General features: G+C 39.5%; 1 protein-coding gene across 1 annotated transcript; it reads left to right on the forward strand.

Annotated features, from left to right (window-relative positions):
- Positions 1-1,623: 1,623 nt before the first annotated feature.
- On the forward strand, positions 1,624-19,080 carry ADI1 (acireductone dioxygenase 1). Its single transcript, XM_001381307.5, has 4 exons — positions 1,624-1,907; positions 11,212-11,331; positions 14,804-14,983; positions 17,181-19,080. Exons 1-4 carry the CDS (start codon positions 1,788-1,790, stop codon positions 17,298-17,300), a joined length of 540 nt encoding a protein of 179 aa, XP_001381344.1. The 5' UTR covers positions 1,624-1,787; the 3' UTR covers positions 17,301-19,080.
- The last annotated feature ends 953 nt before the right edge of the window (positions 19,081-20,033 follow it).

Genomic DNA, 20,033 nt, shown 5'->3' on the forward strand with positions numbered 1-20,033 from the left:
GTCTGTTGAAGGTCATATTTTCAAATGATTAAATCTTTACTCCTTTGCTACAGCCCTTTCTAAATCCTGTTAACTTGAGTATGGTAGAGATTGGAATAATTAAATTTTGATCTAGGCTGCAGCCCTTACTCAATCCTATTAGGACTGAATAGGGTGGAGATTTATTCCAAGTATCTCCATTGTATCAATTCTAAAATCAATCAAGACTCAAAGAAATTCCTGTTCTATGCTTAAGCATAGGTCAAAGTCCTTTCCATTGTTCAGCAAAGGGTTTCTGTCCTAAAGTAATCTTAAGAAGGGAAGAGAAGGAACCTCCCATGCCTATGGGGTTCCCATTCCAATAGACTATCAGTAAGAAATTTTCCAAGTATGAAATATCCCAATGGTGAAATTTCCAACATTTATAAGTCTAAGGAAATTTGAGGTTTACACACAAATGGTATATAAGTTCTCCAAATTCTATTGATCTTTGGAGAATCATCTAGAACAGTGATCCTCTCTGAGATACCAGCATGCCAGAGCGCCAGAGCTCTGGTTTTTAGGCCCTTGACTTTGTGTAGCAGCCGAATATTGAACACTATCTCTTTCCTGATTAAAGACTTGGTTTTTCTGACTACTTTAGTGGTTCTGTGTTTTTTTTTCAAGGTTAACACTATCATCAATCATTATTAACTGGATTAAAAAACAGGTTGGGAAGTAGGAACTTTTTATCTTATTAGACTATAAGTTTATTATTTTTTAATTAAAAAAATTTTTTTTTTCCATGGCTACATGATTTCTCCCTACTCTCATCCCTACCCCCTTCTGGAGTTGACAAGCAATTCCACTGGGTTATACATATATCACTCAAACTCATTTCCACAGTATTTGTTTCTGTAAAAGAGTAATCCTTTAAAACCAAACACCCAAATCATATACCCATATAAACAAGTCATCAATCACATGCTTTCTTCTGTTTCTACTCCCAGAGTTCTTTCTCTAGAGGTGGATAGCATTCTTTCTCACAAGTCCCTCAGAATTGTCCTGGATCACTGCATTGCTTTTAGTAGCAAAACCTTTGATGGTCCCACAGTGTTACCGTTTGTATAATGTTTGAGAAGGAGGAACTTTTAAATCAGAAAGTTCAGTTGGTTGCTCACTAAAAGATAATAAATGCGTGAGAAAGTACTGGACAAGTCTGTATCCTCTTTGGTTCTCTATCAGCCACACAAGCCTCATTTGCAATGATAAGGACATCTTGTGCAAAGTCAAAGAAACTTTAGGTTGGACAAATCAGAGTTCTTACTTTCTTCCGTTCTGGTTTCCCCCCTCAGATACCTGAATTCGTAGAGACTGGGGAAGAAGGGTAACATTCAAAAGGAGGCTGGGGTGTGGAGATGGGTGTAAATCCGAAAAAATGCAGCTAGTCTTGGGTTTGGAGAGACTCTCTGAGACCAGCGTAATCGACAAAATTGACAAAAATTCCATTTTATGGAAATTCACTTTGTGTATTATGCCAAAGCTCGGGGCTCGCTGAAAGCTGGAATTTCTTATTGTACAGCCCGGCTGGGTCAAATGCGAGTAAATAGAGGAAAGTAAGGGTTAACAGAACTTTAGAGGCCCAGAACCCGGACAACCTAGGCTCGTGACCTCAGGCCAGTGGGTGGCGCCATTAGGGTAACAAGTAAAATAAAAGCGCCGGGAGATGGGGGTGGAGCCTGTTGAGTCAGGTTCTCTGACAGCCTTTGCCCCTGCGTCTTTTTACTAGAGTTTCTCGAGTAAGTCGGGAGGCGTCCCACGGAACCGAGATGGTGGAGGCCTGGTATATGGATGACTCTGAGGAGGATCAGAGGAGACCCCACAGATTAGAGCCGGAGCGTCCGGTCAGCCTGGCCCATCTGCAGCAGCTCGGCGTCTTTTACTGGAAAGTAGGTTAGGGGAGCAGCGGGGAGCGCTCCCGGGAGCCTGGGGGGGAGAGCCCTGAAGAAACTCCCATCCTTCGCCATGATTCAGTTCCGCAGAGTGCCCGAGCAGAGTGCCTCCTAGTCCCCTGGCCTCCGGGAGGTGGGAGCCCGCGCCGTTGCTGCCCAGCTGGGACCGCCGTGACCTAGGGAGGTCCATGCCAGCTGCCGCTCCATGTTTATTGGCAGAGCTGCGAGAGGCTGCTTGCTGGCGGAGTGTGGGTGCAGCGGCATAGGGGTTGGGATTGCGGCCTAGGGTTCAGATCCATCCTCAGACGCTGGTTAGCACTGGGACCTGGGAACTTCGTGTAGTGTCTGTATAAAAAATCAGGGAGTTGGACGCAAACATTCCATGATTGCCCCAGCGGGGGACTTGGAGTCCGGAAACTCATGTTCCCCGAATTCAAATCTGGTTTCAGACTAGTTGTGTGACCTCGGGCCTGTCATGTAACTTTGTGGCCTCAGTTTCCTATTCTGTAAACTGGAGCTGGAGGAGGTAATGGCAACCCATTCCCATTTTTGCCGGGTCATTGAAGAATCAAACAAAAACCACTGTAATAGGATAATCCTTTCTACAGGGTATTGTGAAGATTAAAGATAGCTCTTGCCAAATACTTTACAAACCTTAAAACTGCTATATAAATATTGAATTTTAAAAAAAATCTTGGAACTTTCTCTAACCTCATGTATATGTACCTCATAAGTGAAATATGGGCACAAAGAGAATAGTGGAACGTAACTCAGTGGCTGGCACATAAAAGGCACTTAATACATGTTTACTAATTGATTTTCTTTTAGGGCTGTTCTGGGAGTTTCCAGACTTTAGCTCTTATGTCTTAAAACTAGGTGTAATGAAGTCAGTGGGGTGGCTCAGTGGATTGAGAGCCAAATCTAGAAATGGGAAGGCCTGGGTTCAAATGTAACCTCAGATACTTCCTAGTCTTGTGACCCTGGGCAAGTCATTTAACCCCCATTGCCTAGACCTTACTGCTCTTCTGCCTTGGAGTTGATACACAGTATTGATTCTGGAGTGGAAGGTAAGGGTTTAAAAAAAAAACCAAAAAACTGGGTGATATCTCAGAATCCTTTGGAATAAAATGAGATCAGTTATCTATGTGGTATAGTGTTTCAAAGTCAACAGAATGCTAAGCCAGTTGATCTTAACCTATTAAATGTCATAGACCTCTAGGGTCACCTGGCAAAGCCTATCCCTTCTCAAAAAAAAAAAAGTTTTAAAATGAATGAAATAAAATACCTAGGATCACAAAGGAAACCATATATAATTGATTAATTATAAGAATATTTTTTGAAAACAAGTTTGAGGACTTCCAGTTAAGAACTACCTTTGTAAAAAGTAAGAGGGGAGGCAGCTGGGTGACTCAGTGGATTGAGAGTCAGGCCTAGGTGTGACCCTGGGCAAGTCACTTGACCCCCATTTCCTAACCCTTACCACTCTTTTGCCTTGGAGTCAATACATAGTATTGACTCCACCAAGAGGAAGGTAAGGGTTTTAAAAAAAAAAAGTAAGAGGGGTCTAATCTGAATCCCTCCATTTTACAGATTGGGAAACTGGGGCCCAGAGAAGGTTTTAAAGTACCCAAGGTCACCCAAATCGCAGATTTGGGATTTGAAGTTAGGAGCTCAGACTCCTAACTCCAAAATTATTTCCATTGTCCCCAAGACACCTTTTAATGTTGGGCTCATTCTCCTGGAGAGTGACTTTCTTGCTGTGAATCCTACCTTTCATAGGAACGTAGATTTCTAGCTGGAAGGAACCTCGGACCATCAAGTCCAAGTCCCTCATTTTATAAATGAAGGGAAGGGTACAAACATTTATTAAGAGATTTCTGTGTGTTAGCCACTGTGCAAAGTGATTTATTTCACTTAATCCTAACAACCCAATGCGGTTGGGATTCCCATTTTACAGTTAAACATGTCTTGTCCAGGGTCACAGCTAGAAAGTGACCAAAGCAGGATTTGAATAAGATCTTACAGACTCCAAGCTCAGTACTTTATCCATTTGTGCCACCTACCTATCTAAATGGAAGAAACTGAGGTTTAGGTAAATGATTTGTCCAATTTCATACTAACAGTAAGAAAAGATCAGATACAGGGTTTAAATCCATGCCCTCTGACTCCAGAACCAGTGCTTTCTGGGCAGGAAGAGGTGGCAGTAAGGAGAACTAAGTGCCCCCATTTTGAGAAAATATGCTCAAAATGTGCCAACCTGCAAAAAAAATGAGAGGTCCTTGTGAGAAAGTAGTGAGGAAAGGAATTGATTTGGAGGAGTAGATATGGATAGGAATCCTATCTTTGAGATACTATGACAAGTTACTTTGAACTATGGGTCCATCTCAAAAAACTGGACATGATCTCTGGTTTTACTTTCTCCCTGATTGTGTTTGCTGTGCACAGGACCTTGTATACCAGGCTTTAAGGATGCAGACATGGAAAAACACACACTCTCACCTGGGAATTGGGAACTCACTCTTCAACTAGGGAGGGTAAGACAGCAAAGAAAGGTTCACGCAAAGTGCCTTGATTTGGAGGTAGAAGAGAACACTTGGAGAAGGCTTCTTGGAAAAGGTAGTGTCTGAAATGGATCTTAAGAGAGGAGGTGAGAATTAGAAGAGAAAATGAGGATGTTGGAGGGGAGCCCATTCCAGATAAGGGGATTAGTAGAAGCGAAGGAATCAAGAAGAAAGAAGAAATCAGGAATATTGGGCACTGGCAGTAGTACAGAAATTACATGTATTTCTAAGCCTTATGCTCCCTCTCTCTGCACCCCAGCAGCAGATTTGAAAGCCTAAATAGTTTTTCTTTGCTGTAAGTATTCTAGAATGACCTGCCATCCAGTTAATACCTTCCGTGTCAATCCCCTTGACATAACACAGGTCTTTGTAAGCAGGAAGTTGTTGAAAATTGAAATTCAACACCCCAGAGTTGCTGGCTCAAATTTAAGGAGGTTGATTTTTTAAGTCAGTTTTTTCTGTTTAGGCATCTTCAGTTTCTGACACTTTGACTTGCACATAGAGTTTTCTTAGCAGAGATACTTGGAGTAGTTTACTATTACCTTCTTTAGCTCATTTTATAGATTGGCCGGTACTGGAGAAACAACCCCTGCCTTCAAGGAACTTAAAATTCTACTGTGTTTATAACATGTACACAAATAATTAAATTACAGAGAGAGAGAGGGAGAGAGAGAGAGAGAGAGAGAGAGAGAGAGAGAGAGAGAGAGAGAGAGAGAGAGAGAGACATGCTTAGCTGTAAAGTGAAAATAAATATTCTCTTCTCTTTTCCCTCTCAACATCAGAATTCCAACCATTTCTTGTAGGGAATTTTTCATATTTTTCAGATCATATGTCTCCTCCTTCTACCTAGAAATCCTTCCCTTAGTTCACACCTCTACTCTGCCTCTTGTTTCAGAGGCTGGAGCTTCATTGAGCCATCTTTTATTTAAACCCATCTCTCCAATGACTCCACTAATCCATAAGTGCATGGTCCCAAGTCATCTAACTGCTATTTAGGAGCTTGTTTAAGAGTTATCAATAAACTCTGGGGGCAGCTGGGTGGCTCAATGGATTGAGAGCCAGACCTGGAGACAGGAGGTCCTAGGTTCAAAATCTGACCTCAGATACTTCCTTAGCTGTGTGACCCTGGGCAAGTCACTTAACCCCCATTGCCTAGCTCTTACCATTCTTCTGCCTTGGAACCAATACACAGAATTGATTCTAAGATAGAAAGTAAGGGTTAAAAAAAAAGTTATCAACAAACTCAAAGCAAAAAGATTTTCATCTTAACTAGATCAGCCTCCAGTGAGGCAAAGTAAAACCTAGCATTCTGAATAGAAGTTTAAATCTCTGACCCGTTTCATCCTATGCACACCAAACTAGTCCCTGGTGTCCGTCCTTATAGTGAACACTGTGCTCTGCATTTCGTTAACCAACAGATTGGAGACACAGAAGAACTCTTATGATCATTTATAGTTCATATGAGACAAAAATCATATGAAAAAGCTTAAAGAAGTAGAGGAAATCATGTGAAAAGTATCTGCCTATGACAAGCACTGTGGAAGCAAGTTAAACTTTTAATGCCTTTTTTTTGAGACCAAGGAGAAACAACCAAACTTTAGACTATGCCATCTACAAATATTCTAATCAGGAATTTGAAAATGTAGAACAGCAAGCAGGGGAGAGCTAGCTGCTCTGTAAATAAGGTTCTTAAGTGACGCTTCTGACTCAATTGTGGAAAAGGGAGAAGAAACCTAGGTTCTTTTTTCAGAGCTGCCATCCACAGAGTGACCAGGGACAAATCAACTTATTAGATAGCCTAAACTACCCAATCTAGAAAATGAGGAAACTGGAGCCCTGAAATTCAGATTAAAGAGAGAGAGAAGAGAGTTATGTGCAGGGCATTCTGGTGGGCACTGGAGAAACAATCCCTGCCTTTAAGGAGCTTAAATTTTACTGAGTGTTTATAACATGTACACAAATAATCACATATATAGAGATAGAGAGAGAGATCTAACATCTACGATGCAATACCTGAATTGTATTTTGGAGAGGAATGAGTACATCTGGGCAGAGACAGAAGTAGTTCTATAGTCAGGAAAAATGTGAAGAGGAAAGAATAAAGAGGCTGGGCTTTCCAAGTGACGAAACAACTTGAGCATAGGTCCTGAGTGCTCATGCAGCATTAGACTGAGTGAAAAATCTAGGTGGGGAGGGATAGCTAGATAGAGCTAAGTGAATAGAGCTTCTGCCTTGGAGTCAGGAGGACCTGGGATCAAAGGTGACCTCAGACACTTCCTCCTTACCTTGGACAAGTCACAACCCCTAGCCCTTGTCCTTCTGTGTTAGAATTGAAACTAAAACAGAAGGTAAGGGTTTGAAAAAACGAATATAGGTAGAGAGACTGGTCCATAGAGTTCAGAGGGTGTATATTTGGAAGTATTAAATCCTTCCCATTGTTGGTTAAGGTGGGGTGGCCCCAGATTTTGGAGGTTCTGGTAACAAGGTTGAGTTCAGATTGAAGCAAATTAGAAATAGTGAGTCTCTGGAAGATTTTCTCTTTCATAAATAACTTTTACTCAGTACTTAACAAAGTATGTTCAGAGTGTTTCTTTGAATTCTTGAACTGTTTTTGTAGATTGCCAGTTTGCATGAGCTAGTTGCATAGAAGAGCGGAATCTTAAGGAGATTTTTCTTAGTGGAGGGCAAGGCGTTAACTCTTTTAAGTATGCAATGAAGAAACCTGGTTTAATTTTCCACATTCCATATTGAATACTATTGTTTCTGTACCTTCTATAGACATAATCGGTAACTTTAGCCTTAGCAAAGATTTGTGTGCACTCAAGCATGTAGCTTACATTTATTTAAATTTGTGAAAACCTTAAAGTGCTCTTTCTAAATATGAGCTGTTTAATCTCCTTTCTTCCTTCTGGGCTTCTCAAAGTATTCACTCAAAGTAGTAGGGCATTAATCAGTATTTTCTAAGCCTTTTGAGATGGTAAGATACTTTATCTAGGTTCTATGTTGGGGAAAGATGATTCCTAAAAAAATAGAAATAAATTTGGATTAACTGTCTTTGCTAGTACCCTTTCTCTAGTAACTCCCTGGTAACTAGTTCAGTGCCTGGCACATAGTGGGTGCTTGATAAATGCTTGCTGAATGGATAAATGAATGAATTATGGACATAAGCTCTATTTTGCAAGTGAGAAATCTGAGAAAGGCACAGAGCTAAAAATGTTAGTCAGAATTGCAACCCAGGTTTCCTGATCTGATGCTTTTATATACTAGCTATCACCAAGACAAAGGACTTTATGATTTTTTTGTGCATGTGTGTGAATATATAATCTTATCTGCCTTTTTCTATGGCTCAGTGTAACATTGGGCTCAGCAAAGTGCCATCTTTCATGGAGGCAAATATTCGCTCTTATTTTTCTTTTGCATACTTTACAGATAAAAAACAGATAAATTGAAAGATATTAGCTAAATTTTATTTTTTTATTCCCTGCCCCAGCATGATTAGCATGATGCTCTGCCTACAGTAGGTACTTAATGCTTGCTGAAATTACTTTTTTTTTTAAACCCTTACCTTCCATGTCAGAACTGATACTATGCATTGGCTCCAAGACAGAAGAGCAGTTAAGGGCTAGGCAACTGGGGTTAAATTACTTGCCCAGGATCACACAGCTAGGAAGTGTCTGAGACCAGATTGGAACCCTGGACTTCCTATCTCCAGGTCTGGCACTCTATCCACCTAGCTGCCCCAGTGCTTGTAGAATTGAAATAACTAATCAACAAACATTTATTAAGCACCTTCTATATACCAGACATTAGAAGTTCCTAAAGATACAAAACCAAAAATAAAATCGTTCCTGCTATAAGAGATTACCTTTCATCAAGGGAGACAACAACATATAAATACATAACAAAATAAAAGAAGATAATTTCAGGAGAGAGGCAGGTGGGAGGAGGTGATCAGGAAAGATGGAATAGCTCCAGAATATCTCATTGAGTTGGTGTATATTTAGCATATTAGAGTGAGTATTGAAGTTGGGAGACATGAATTTGATTATTGGCTCTAACATCTTCTAAAACATTGATATCCTATTTGTTTATTCATCTATAAAATGGAGGTAATAATGTTACTTACATCAGAGGATTCTTATGAGGAAAGCATTTTTCTCACTGGTAAAATGAGCTGGAAAAATGGCAAACCAGTATCTCCACCAAAAAACTCCAGGTAGGGTCATGAAGATTGAAAATGACTGAATAACAGCAACAACTTAGAGATTAAATTTTGGCCTAGATATAGTGAAAAAAACTCACGAGTTCTCATGGAAGGAGTTTATGTACCTTTACAGGGCCAACTGGGTTAGGAAGAGGCTTGGGAAGCAATTTGACTGACCCCATCCATGATCACACCAGCACACTGTATAGGGAAGCCACACAGTCACAAGAAAGAAATCAAAGCCATGGAAATCAAATTGAGTAGGACAGATGGCTAATTCTGCATTTTGGTCTCAGCTGATACTGATTCCTGGGCTGCATCTATGCACTAGCAGTCAGTCCTCTCGGTCTTCTAATCTCAGTACTTTGGTTCTTGGTATTCAGCAGACACCCTCAGAAAAGATGGAGCCCTTGGCTTATGGTTGGTCTCCTCCCAACTCAGCAAGGAATGCCCTTCCCTTGGTCCATGGATTTTCCTAATTCCATGTGTTGGAAACACCCTAGTGGGACGACTTCACTATATGCAATTCAGGAAAAAACCCATTTTGACTAATCATAGGAATGCATATTTTTAGACTATTATTACCATAGTGCCTCTAGTAGACTTTTGAGTCAGAGAAGTTTCAGGGCAGAGTAGCATAGTGCAAAATTTGGCATCAAAGGATTTAGCCTGGAATCTTCTATTTGCCTTTGTGAACTTGTCTAAATTACCAAACTTGTCTGGGCCTCAGTTTCCTCATGTGAAAAATGACGGGTTGGACTAGACAGACTCCACAGTCCTTTCCCTATCTAGATCAATGGACGGAGTACTGACCCTCCCTTCTAGAAATCCTGTATCTCGAAGTACTCTGAGGTAGAAGTGTTTTATATTGCCTGATATATCAAGGTGATTGTGCCTCGGACACCCAGTGACATGCATTTTCCTTAGATCTGTAGCCAGTGTAAATATTTATGTCTTCACATATTGGTTTATTTTCTTTTGGCATCTGACCTTATGCTTGTATAACTATGCTAGTATAGTGGGCCCAGAGACAAGGACCAGCTCTAGGGATTTAATTTGTATTTTTATGGTTTCCTCCAAGCACGCAGCATATTGTGCCTTGCGTGTAATGGGCATTTGTTTGAACTGAACTGTTGTTGATGCAGTGGAGTGCTCCTCTGGATGTGGCTGCCCAGGATTGTTGTTGCACTTGTCTGGGGAACATGATGAAAAACCTGATAGGAATGAGTTTGACCGAGTCAGGCTGGCGACTGCCTTGAGCTCTTGTGCTGCCCAAAGGGGCTAAATCAATGCCAGATAGACTGGGGAAGGCTTTTCCTATAGGTCTAATTTCTACTCACTTAGAGTCTCCGGCATTAACCAAAAGCTGCAAAATCCCAATTTGGACACCTGGCCGGCCCTTCTCTGTGCTGTAGTGTTTGCATCTCATCTCCTGTATTAGCCTCCCCCAGAGGCCCTGGCACTGATTCATTGGCAGCAGACAAGCAGGTGTGATGGCTGCATCCAGGGGAGGGTTGGCCGAATGGCGCTTCTGTTTATTTCTGGTTACTCCCCCGATGCCTTCTTCCCTTGAGGGCAGCCTAGTGATGTCCAGGGGATTTATTCAAAATCTCTGGTTTGTCCATCATTTCTCAGCTGTCTATCCAGTCATATGAATTAGGTCCTCAGGCCAAGAAGTCAAAGGAAGGAAATCAGTATTTGTTAAGCGCCTCCTGTGTGCCAGGCACTGTGCTGAGCACTTTACAAATATTATCTCAATGGATTCTCACCACAACATCATTCTTCTATCATTGTCCTCATTTTATAGTTGAGGAAACCAAGAAGTTAGATGACTTCCCTAGAGTCACCTTGTTAGTAAATACCTAAGGTGGCATTTGAGTTCAGGTCTTCCTGACTCCAGACCCAACCCTCTGCCCTGCCCCCCAGCGACCCCTGAGACAGAAGGGCTCCCAGGGCTGAGCCATGACTATCCAGAACATGGCCTTCTATGAACTCCAATTTCTCTCCAATTTTTTTCTTGCTCTCAGCCCAGCAACTAGTTGGTGATTCAGTGGGGAATTGTGAGACTGCCCAAGCTAATGTGCAGCCAGTTTCACTAGCTTTGTTAACTGGAAAGTGCAGTGAGTGCCTAATGGATAAAGCACGGGGCTTGGAATCGGAAAGACTCATCTTCCCGAGTTCAAATTTGGCCTCAGCTTTGTGATCTGGGCAAGTAACTTAACTCTGCTTGCCTCAGTTTCCTCATCTGTAAAATGAGCTGGAGATGGAAATGGACCTTTCCAGTATCTTTGCCAAGAAAATCCCAAATGGGGTCATCAAGAGTTATACACAGCTGAAACAACTCAATAATATTAGCCAGAAAAGCATTTTCCAAGGCCATTTTTGAATAAGTAATAGTTTTTTGAAGCATCAAATTCATGCTGGCATTCCTTATTTTGTACAGTTATGCAGCATAGAGTTTTGTCCATAGAAGGGACTCAATTGTTTTAGACTAATGTTTTAGTATTTAAATTTGCTATTTTCTTAATCTTTTTAGCTGGATGCTGACAAGTATGAGGATGACCCAGAGCTAGAGAAGATCCGAAAAGAAAGAAAATACTGCTGGATGGACATCATAACCATTTGTAAAGACAAATTGCCAAATTATGAGGAAAAGGTAAGTGAAATTCTGAGTTTGAAAGAAGGAGATCTACAAGTGACTGGAGATTGCATCCACACTTTTTTTCAACAAATAGGAATTTATCTTGTTATTTTTTAAACCCTACAATAACAGTAAAAAATAGAATTACTAAACAATAAGTAAAATAAAAAAATTCAAATATGGACATTATAAACTTTTTGTAAACTAATTTGGTCTTCTATTTCTATTTTTTTGGATCTGACCAAATTCTGATATTTGTTACATACTGAGTATGACAGTAGGGCAGTGAGTGATGGGCCCGAATCAGGAATGCTCATCTTCCTAAATTCAAATCCAACCTCAGACACTTACTAGCTATGTAACTCTGGGCAAGTCACTTAATTTTGTTTGCCTCAGTTTCCTCCTCAGTAAAAAGAGCTGCAGAAGGAAATGAGAAACCACTCCAGTGTCTGCTAAGAACCCCAAATGGGACCAGGAAGAGTTGGCCACAACTGAACAAAACAAACGCGAGTACTACAAGTGGACTGTTCTTCTGGTCTGTCTACTAGATTAGTCTTTTTGTTTCTTTTTCCCTAGAGCAACAATGTTTCCTCCTCAATCTTTTAATAATGGAGGCCCAGATAGCTCAGGTGACCCTAATTGTTTCTAATTATTCCTCCTAGAAGAGTTATGAATGTGATTTTCAGCAGCAAGAATTTTAAAAAATTATACTTTTCCACCATATTCCTTCCCTTTCCCATCCAAGAAATCATCCTTTATAATACAGAAAAAATTAACAAAACTAGTCAACATATTAAAAATACCTGACATACTCTGCAAGATTCCATGCTTTATGGATCATCTACGCAAAAGTTCTGGGAGAGTTGTCTTCTCTTATCTCTTCATTCCTTCCTGTTTTAATTATTTCCCTTGATATTCTAGATCCTTTGTTTTTCTAAGTGAATTTTGTTTTATTTTATTTTATCAAGTTCTATAAAATTATCTTCTTGGGTATTTGATTGGTATAGCATAGCATTAAAAAATTGTAAATTAACTTTGGTAACTTTGTCATTTTTTTTAGCAGGGTCCAGCAATCAGCTCTGAATATTCCTTCAGTTATTTGGATTTTTATTTATTTAAGGAGGACTTTGTAATTGAAACTATGCAAGTCTTTTGTGTACTTTGGTAGATTGATCCCAAGATACTTTATGTACTTGGTAGTTGTTTGAAATAAGATTTCCTTTTGGGTTTAGGGTTTTATTATTATGTAGAAATGCATTTCATTTTTGAAGATTTGCCTTGTGGCCTGAAACTTTGATGAATCTATTATTTATCTCAGATTAGTATCTTTACTGATTCCCTAGGATTTTCCAAATAAGAGTGGGGAGAATGAGCGAGCTATCTGTTTTCCTCCCATATTTGTTGAAATAGTTTCTAGTTTATCCACATTGCTTGCTTTGGGTTTTAGATAGATACTTTGATTCTTTCTTATCTAGAATGTTCCATTCCTACTTTTCTATCTTTTAGTCAGAAGGAAATGTGACTCTTGGTATAATTTGAGCTTTGGAAGATTCTTCATCCCTACTCTTTTCAGGACTTCCCTTGATATTTCTGGCTTTTTTTAAACAAATGAATTGTTTCGTGAAGGTCTACATAATATCCCCCTTGGTTGTTTGATTGTTCTGTGGAGTTTTCAGTCATGCCTAACTCTTCATGATGCCATTTGGATTTTTTTTCTTTTTCTTTTTCTTTTTTTGCAGAGATATTGAAGAGGTAAACCATTTCTTCCCACAGGTTATTTTACAGATTAAAAAAACAACAACAAATAATAGTTAATAGCAACTTTAATGTGCTCTTTTATTTAATCCTCACAATCACCTCCCCCCCCCCCCCCCCCCCCCCAGTGTTCTTATTGTGTTGTAAAGGATTAGCTTTGCAAGAAGCAAGGAGACTCCCACAGGTCAAGGACTGGGCCAACATTCTGAGAGGACTGAGGAGAGAGGCAGTTGGGACTGACTGTCTCTCTGGAAGAAGAAAGAGAGTGGAATTGGCTCTCTCTGAAGGAAAAGACTTTGAAGCTGCCAGGAAATTGAACCATCTTGAAGGAGTGGTTATCTCACACTGGTGGACAGTGTGTGGGTTAATCATCATTCCCCTTCTAATCCTGTGTGGACCTACAGAGCTATCACTGGGATTTTTGCTTGATCAAAGAAAGGACTCCTGTGTTGTGAGATTTCTTTGGACCCTTTGTCCTTGCCTCTAACAACCTTTCTTTCCTTAACTTTAATTTATTAGTTAGTTTAGTATAATTATAGAAAGTGTCAGTTAGAAGTAAATTAGTCCCCGATTCCCTTCCCTTTCTTTCTCCCTTTAGTTAAATAAACCTTTTTATTTTATATTACATCATATTATATTTTATGTATATAATATATATGTAGCTAGTTTGAACCCTTCTTTTAACTCACCCTATAACATTTGTCATCCCCATTTTTTGTTGTTCGGTTGTTTCAGTTATGTCTGACTCTTTGGTACCCATTTGGGGTTTTCTTGGTAGAGATGCTGAAATGGTTTGCAATTTCCTTCCAAAACTCATTTTATAGATGAGAAAAAAGATGAGGCAAATAGAATTAGGTGACTTGCCCAGAATCACATAGCTAGTAAGTATCTACGACCAGGAAGATGAGTCTTCCTGACGCCAAGCCTAGTGTTCCATCCACTGTGCCTCCGAGCTGCCCAGGGTTATTTGATTGAGCTAGCACTAAATCAACAAATTATTTTAGGTAGAATTTTTTTTTATTGCATTAGTACATCTCAGCCAAAAAGTACTTATATTATCTCTCCAGTCATTTAAGTCATTCTTTATTTCTTTGTGTAAGCATTTTACAATGTTACCTTATCTTAAACAAAACAAAATAAAAAACCCCTTACCTTCTATCTTAGAACCAATTGGTTCTAAGGCAGAAGAGCAATAAGGATGGGCAGTGGGGGTTAAGTGACTTGCCCACACATAGCTAAGTGGTGATATTTGAATATCTGAGGTGATATTTGAACCCAGGACCTCCTGCCTCTGGGCCTGTCTCTCAATCCACTGAACCACCTAGCTGCCCCCTTTTGCGTCTTAATATATGTATTTAATGCAAGGATTCTTAACTTTTTTTTTGTGCCACGGACCCCTCTGGCAATGTGATAAAGCCTATGGACCCTTCTCAGAATAATATTTTTAATTGCATAAAATAACAGGATTACAAAAGAAAACAGTTAAGATTAAAAAAAAAAACTTTTGAGTTTCCCCCTAGTCCTGTCTCTACTAGTCACTCTCATACTGTGTCTCTGAGGCAAGGAGTTTGCAAAAATACAGTGGGTATCCATGGTGTTTGATTGAATTTCCATTTCATTCCAGTTCTGTGCTCCTTCACGTAATCTGAATGCTGCTTCTAGGGGGAAGGAGCCCCTCTTAATATGCATATTAGATCTTTAGTCCTTCCCTCATCATTTCCTCCTCCTTTAGATCAAGATGTTTTATGAAGAACATTTACACCTTGATGATGAGATTCGATATATCCTGGATGGAAGTGGCTACTTTGACGTAAGAGATAAAGAAGACAAGTGGATCCGAATCTTCATGGAGAAAGGGGACATGATAACCCTTCCAGCTGGGATTTATCATCGCTTCACCCTGGATGAAACAGTACAGAATTTATGATTTGTTGAATTTTTTCCAAGTACAGATTGATAACTTCTGACATAAACCCTAACAGAGAGCCTTGTCTCTACTAGCCATATGAAATGTTGGTGTGTGAGTGTTGAGTGTTATTACTAATGGCTTATATATATATATATATTTTTTTTTTTTTTTGGTCAAGGAGACGACCTAGCATTAGTTCTAATCTAGAACTTGGAGGCTTATTTTGTGGTAGTTCATTTGTGTTTCCATATTCATATGTGTTCCTTATGGACAATGGCACTCTGGGCAAAATATATCTCCTTGGTGATATATATATATATAATAAAAATAGAAAATTTCCTTGATGTCGTCATCAGGGAATAATAGACATGCAGCCAATCATGCTCACTGAGTTTAGAAGGTCAGCTATTTAGAGGTGGAAGGGTCCTTAGCGGCTATCAAGGAGAATTATCTCATTTTACAGATGAGGAAACTGAGGCCCAGAGAAATTAAGTAGCTCTCCCAGGGTCACACAGCTAAGCTAGTTGAGTGGGTATAAGCTGGAATTTGAACCAGGTTTTCCTCATACCAATTCCCATCCATTATCCATTATGCTGCTTCTACCCAGTACTGCCTCTGAGAAGTCCCGTGGACACAGTTGTGTGAGGCAATGGGAGATAGATCTATAGAAATCTATTTCACAGTTTCAAAAAATTCCAATTCAATTTAACATTTAAGTTTATTGATTGAATGGGGTCCAACCTGCATTTGTCTAAAATCCCCATGTCCCCTGGTCTCCATCTTTTTCTACTTCTCTCCTTATCAACAGGCTAAGGGAAGCATATGACTACTAGCAGCCAAAATTCAGGTCTCCTGCAAACACACATTCTCAGGGAAACTTAAAAGGTCATGAGAAGGAGGGGTCAGAAGTTCAGCTTTTCCTTTTGACTGGTGCCTGCTTCTTCAGGCTTTGGTTTATTTTCATAGTTGGTATAGTTAGCAGTCATTGAGGGTACTGGGTAGGACAGGGTATTGATGGTACAGTAGAAAAAGAACTGGTTTTGGAGTCAGAGAAGCCAGAGTTTAAATCTTAACTTTTATTACCTTTGTGATCTTGTCTAACTCTTCTACTCTCTGACCTCAATTTCCCCATCTGTTAAGTGGATGGGGAAGGGTTGGTCCAGATGTAGATCTAAGACCCTTGGTAACTTTTCCATCTATGATCCTGGGGCTCTACATTTTAAAGTCTAGCAGCAGACATTTAGGTACTTTTATATTCCTGTGGCTTAAAGCTGGACTCTGAAATAGTCTAGAAAAACCTCCTACAGAAAAGGAGCCCGAGAAGTACTTGTAGGGTAGAGATGACTCTTATTCTAACAACTCTGCTGTCTGAAATAGGGACCCTTTGGGGAACTTATTTTTTATTTTAAATATTTTTCCATGGTTACATGATTCCTGTTGTTTTCCACTCCTCTTCCCTTCCCCCTTTGCAGGTGACAAGCAGTTGCACTGGGTTATACGTGTGTTCCCTTGATACCTATTTCTATAATATTCATTTTTGTAATAATCTTTTAAAACCGAAACCCCAAATCATATACCCATATAAACAAGTGACAAATCATGTTTTTCTTTTGCATTTCTACTCCCACAGTTCTTTCCCTCGATGTGGATAGCATTCTTTCTCATAAATCCCTCAGAATTATCCTGGACCATTGTACTGCTACTGCAAAGTCCATTATATTCGATCGTCCCACAATGTTTCAGTCTGTTTCTTCTGCTTCTACTCATTTCACTCCACACCAGTTCATTGAGGTCTTTCCAGTCTCCATGGAATTCCTCCACTTTTATCATTCCTTACAGCACAGTAGTATTCCATCACCATCTGATACTACAATTTGTTCAGCTATTAGGGACATCCCCTCATTTTCCAAAATTTTTTGCCACCACAAAGAGTGCAGCTATGAATATTTTTGTAAAACACTTCTTTAATGACCTCTTTGGAGGTACAAACCCAGCAGTGGTATGGCTGGATCAAAGGGCAAGCTTTTTTTAAAAACCCTTTGCACATAATTCCAAATCACCTTCCAGAATGGTTGGATCAATTTTGAGGTACTTTTTTTTGGCAAGGATTAAGACCCCAAAGGAGGCTTATCTCAATTTATTTCAAACAACAAATTCAGAGTTGCTGTGCTTCAGTAATTTTGTTCTCTGTTTTTCTTAGAACTACGTTAAGGCGATGAGACTGTTTGTTGGAGAACCGGTCTGGACAGCATACAATCGTCCGGCTGATCATTTTGAAATTCGAGGACAATATTTGCAGTTTCTGGCCCAAAAAGGATAGTATTGCACCCTGGAGCCTGACACACTACTTGGAAATGGACTAAACATGATAATTAAGCAAACTATTAAGTTTTTCTTCCATGCCATGGACTTGAGTTTGAGTTCTTTTCAAGATTGTCTGATTCAAGAAAAGAAGAGTCATTAATTCAACATGGAATGAACTGAAATTGGGGATAAATCCTTATTTTAAAAAAATTTGTTTCTTTAAATAATGTAAAGCAAGAATAATGGTTTGGGTTACATGGTGTAAAAAAGAAGATTCTTTCTTGTATAATGGATGATTTGCCTCATTGGAGGAGGTGTTACACCAGTAAGAAGTTGGGGAGGACCCAGTGATTAGGAAAAGAATTAGGTAAAAATCTATTGAGAGAGAAAAATGGTAACATGTCTCTCTCCCCCTCCCTAGAGTGAACAGGAGCAGGAGTTTAAGGTAAACTATAAGAGAGGGAAAGATAATTCTCTCACCTTCTCAAGTGATATTCAAGCAGACTATTCCTTGAGTCCCTTTTGGAGTAATGGTGGGGATGAGATGTCAGTCTTCCCTGTCAGCAGCTCTAGGGGAAGGTTTCTATATTACCTTCCCCAAAAGAGATACGTGGCAGGCCTTGTCTGGCCTCTCCACAAAAGGACTGGCCTCAAGCTTTGGGGCCTGTCCCCAGTGACCTAAACACCCTTTTTATTGAATTAGGCCAACCAAAAATCTGACTGTTAACTAATGGATTTATTGAAAGGATAAGGTAAATGGGTTGAGGGGAAGTGGGTAGAGGGAGCCCTGACAGGTTATCTATGCAGTTGCAGGTCCAAGGGGCCGATGTCTGTGCCCACAAATGTCTCTGCCCCTTTCCCAGCTAAATGCCTTTTTTATAATCCAAATGCTAGTATATCCTAAAGGACTAACTTAGAAATAGTTCAATAGTTCAAATAGTCAAGGAGGACTTTCAGGAGGGCTGGACTCTGATCAGAGAATCCTAGCCAGCACCCCCTCAGGGGTCTGTGTTTGTAGCAGATGGAGGAAACTAGTAGGATTTCTGGAGAGAAAGCAGCTACTGATTAAAGCAGGAAATCAAGGTCTTCACTGGTAGCTTCCGAAGTCCTTCGGCCAACTCAGAAACTGGACCTTCCAGCTCTTAGTCCTGAGATCGAGTAAAATCCTTTTTGGAAGTATCTCTTAAGTAGGATGTTAAACCTATCCCTTGCCTTGTGAAGGGTAGGTACCTGATACCATATAAGCACTAGAAATTGTTTCTAATTAATTGCTAAGTTAATCAGAAATCTTGTTTCTAATTCTGAACCTTTAAGAGGTTCTACATAAGATACTACATAAATTCGTTGTATCCCAAGTTAGTGTTCTCATAATAGGAGATTTAGCAGGCACATCTACCAATTACCTATATCTTGGAGAACTAGATCTTTGTGGCATTGTAAGAAAATCTGTCTAGATTTTCAATTGTAATCCATCTTAAAATCTTAAAATTTTCCATAAGACCTATACTAACCAGATTATGTTCCTGTCTTAGAGGTGAGAAAAAGCGAAAGATCAAGCTAAATGAAAGTTTCCTAAATTCTTAGTTCTTTAATAGGTAAAATGGGCTGCCAGCTGATCAAATGATTCTCTTACATCCGTAGTAACCTCATTTACCCAAGTCATTGTTCCATGTAAGTAATCAAATAGAAAATGCTCAACTATTGACTTTTTAAAATTTGTCTTTAAAAATGTCTTTGCAAAGCAAAACTTTGTAATTATTGTAGAAACTGAATATTAAAGAGAAACGAAGTTCAAACATTCTTTTTATTTGCCTTCTTAGCAGCCTCTCTGGTGATGTAAGGGCCCTTCCTTGTTGCCCTTCCATTGTGCCCTCCTCCCGAATCTTACTCTCCTCCTTTGAGGACCCAACAAGTTTTTTTTTGCTTCCCTGCCAGTGCCCTCATAGACTAAGGAGAGCACTGAGCTACTTAGCTTTGGTCAAAGTTAGCTATTGTGGGGGTGGACTACAACATGTTGGTCACAGACATCCTGATTTAGCACACCTATCAATTTTGTTTGAAAATTCCCTTTCCCTTTGTGTCGATGGAGCCTGACACTTCAAATAGTGAGGTCTTTCACAATTCCAGTTTTAGACTACTGGAAAATTGCATTTCAATAAGGGAAATTATGTTTTTGTAACAAAAAGTGGGATTTTGGAATGAGAAAAACACATTGGTTAAAAAGGTAATTACAGAGGTTAGTAATTTAAGTGTAAGCTAACATCTTACAGTACTGGAGTGAAATCGAATACATTTTTAAAGTGTCTGCTATGTGCCAGGGACTATGCTAAATACAAATAGTATCTTATTTTATCCCCATAACAACTCCAGGAAGTAGAACTTTGTTATCCTTATTTTTTATATTAGAGAAAACTGAGGCTAAGGGAAGGTTCCAAACAGCAGATACTTAACTATGGCTAGATATGAATTTCCAACTCCAGCTTCAGTGCTGTGCTCACTTAGCTACTTAGCGGCCTCTAAATCAGTTCTAAACTATGGATTTCTCTGTGATACTTTTTACTTTATTTTTTAAAAAGATTTTATGTTCCCATTTACATGTCATAACAATTCTCCATGTTTTCAGAAGTTATAAGATCCAAATTGTCTCTCTCTCTTTCCTCCCCTGCTTCCAGAGATGGTAAACAATTTGATCTGGGTCATATTTATCATCAAAACATTTCTATATTGTTCATTATTGTAAGAGTATTCA

The sequence above is a fragment of the Monodelphis domestica genome, chromosome 1 (assembly GCF_027887165.1).
Source record: "Monodelphis domestica isolate mMonDom1 chromosome 1, mMonDom1.pri, whole genome shotgun sequence".
NCBI lineage: Eukaryota > Metazoa > Chordata > Mammalia > Didelphimorphia > Didelphidae > Monodelphis > Monodelphis domestica.